At 37.6% G+C, this 2,532-nt stretch overlaps 1 protein-coding gene across 7 annotated transcripts in view; it reads right to left on the bottom strand.

The window, feature by feature from the left end:
* Positions 1 to 2,532, bottom strand: part of LOC107669979 (ubiquitin-associated protein 2-like) — a 40,757-nt gene that overhangs the window by 31,832 nt on the left and 6,393 nt on the right. For all 7 annotated transcript variants that reach the window (XM_016462411.1, XM_016462414.1, XM_016462416.1 and 4 more), the window contains exon 6: positions 487 to 582. In XM_016462411.1, coding sequence (XP_016317897.1) covers positions 487 to 582 — 96 coding nt within the window. The remainder of the gene's footprint in view (positions 1 to 486; positions 583 to 2,532) is intronic.

Here is a 2,532-nt window from a genome sequence, read left to right as displayed (position 1 = left end):
CTAAACTCTGCAGGACACCGGCCCTCCAGGACCGAGTTTGGACAGCCCTGGTGTATAGTCTTAAGTTTTTAATGTTAATCAAACAACAAAAGCCAAGGAAAAAAACAGGAAATCACTCACTGCTGTTGACTGAATCTTGATTGCAACTTTAAGGATTTATCTTTAATTTATACAGTCTAATATGCAATGTTATTTTACATTTGATTACTTTGTTCAATTTCTGTAACTAAAAACTAAAGTTAGACCAACCTAAAAAAAAAACTGAAAAGCACTGTTGATTTTATTTGTATCTTTGCTCTATTGTATCTATTTGTGCTGTTGCTAGAAGTTAGATTATTTGTTCTTATTTTCTTTATTTTTATTTGACAGTATAGTCATTTTTTCCCTAAACATAGCACATGCCGAACTGTATCGAAACAGTGACTCTAAAACGGTGATACAAACTGAACCATGAGTAATTTGAACCGTTACACCCCTAGTACTTACCTCTTCCTCTGCCTCTTCCCCGACGGCCTCGCTCCATTCCTCTGCCTGCAACTCCACTTGCCTTGGCCCCATCCAACCCATTCTCCTGCCCACGGACTGAAGAGAGGAAGCAAAGAATGGAATGAGTTTAAGAAAAAATACACAAGATAAATAAATGAATGTAATAAATGTAACTACTCCTACAAAAGAGAAGCCCAAGAAGCCTTGTTTGAGTTTCCCAGAAGTCTCAACACAAAGACACTTTCCTTGGACATTATCCTTGATTTTTATTTTTTTTTTAATATTATTGGTTATTGCACTGAAATAATTGCATTAAGTGATATGCACGCTTTATATTGAGGAAGGTTAAAAGCAGCCTCCATTGTAAAAATATCAGAATACTGATGTTGCACAAAACCAAAAGCAACAAAACACTTCTCGAACTTTTACACGTTTTATGACGTTTAACGTTTAAAGTTCTTTTGGTGTTCAGGAATAGCATATATTGTGTTTTCTCATTACCTCACTTTGACTGGGCAGCCTATCAAATGATCTCTGAAGACTAACAGCTCTCAAAGTCAGATTATAAATCAAACCACAAGACTTGATTCAAAGTATATGAGCCTTATGTTGCTCTCTACCTCAGACTGAGGCTGAGAGAGAGTATCCGGTAGCAGCTCAAACTTTACTGTGGCACACACTGTCCCTTCAGCACTATAGAGAGAGCAGTTTGTGGGGTTTGTGGTGTGCGCTGCAGTCTGTCCTGAGGCTGACTGCAGACTAGGAAAGTACAGTTTCTCTTAAATAGCCCAAAGTAAAAGTTGAATTTAACTAAATGCCTCATTTAATTGGGAAAACTGTGTCAAAATATCTTTCAGACTAAAATAAGGAGTAGCAACAAAAGCATAAGTAATAGGGTTGGGCCGATAGACGATGCCATCGTCCATCGCTGATGGCTGACAGACATCACAATCAGTGGTCGATATTTGGCATTTTTCAAATATCGGCATCGGCCGACACGTTTTTCTGTTTGGCCGATGCGTTCGAGGCGGGACCTTTATTTTGACTGCGCACTGGACTTTTATTTTGGCGGCGCTGAGAACGGCAGCGCCTGCACACACAGTGTTCACATTGTCCTTGTTCACTGTCGTCGCTAACAGTTCTGTCTAATAATCAGAAAGAACTGTTAAGGCTTGCAAACTTAGTCGAATCCAGCTGTGAGATCTTGTGAAGTGTGCATTTGTATCCTGCATGATCGCGTGTACTCTGCATGATGGTCGGTCCGTGCGAATTGAATGTGGACAGAAGAGTTCAGCTTCACGCGATCGACTAACTTTAAACTCATGATTTCAAATGATGCTTCATGCTTTTGCCCAATGTCATATTCATGTCATTTTCACTGTGTGCTGTATGTAAAATGAGTGTTACCTTGGCTTTATTTGACAAAATATGATTCCCAAATCCCAATACACACAAACTTCCCAAATTACTGAATGCCCTGTTGGTTACAGTGTTTACTTGCTTTTTAATTATATTTTTTATTAAATATTTATTTATTTGTGAAAAAACTGATTGCCACCATTGATGGACAATTTTTTAATAATATTAAGAATATCTGTATGACATGATATTCTGCAGTTCTTCCCTGTTGTACCGAATATCTATACTTTCAAATTATCACACTGAAGTTAGAAATTCAAATATTGTGACAAAATTAATTTTGTAGGGTGCCACAAGTTTGTTAATTTCCAAAGGGTGCCGCGACTAAAAAAAAGTTGGGAAACACTGATTTAGAGTATAAGTTTATTTTACACATTTATTTTTTTAACCCACTTTCAAATTATTTAAAATTTCTTAAATATTAATTAAAATAAAATTATAATTAAAATAAAATTATATCAGCTTCATATCGGCCACCCTGCTTTCCAAGATATCGGCATCGGCTGTCAAAAAACCAATATCGGACGACCACTAATCACAATGTTAAGCTGACATCGTGATACCTCCCCCAACCACCCCCTCTCCCGCAATCCGCCGCATCCCAGTTCCGTGTTCGGAAAGGAAATT

Source organism: Sinocyclocheilus anshuiensis, unplaced genomic scaffold, assembly GCF_001515605.1.
Source record: "Sinocyclocheilus anshuiensis isolate Anshui unplaced genomic scaffold, SAMN03320099.WGS_v1.1 scaffold160, whole genome shotgun sequence".
In the NCBI taxonomy this organism is placed as follows: Eukaryota; Metazoa; Chordata; class Actinopteri; order Cypriniformes; family Cyprinidae; genus Sinocyclocheilus; species Sinocyclocheilus anshuiensis.
The sequence above is the reverse complement of the archived record's forward strand: the minus strand, read 5'-3'. Positions and strand labels throughout refer to the sequence as shown.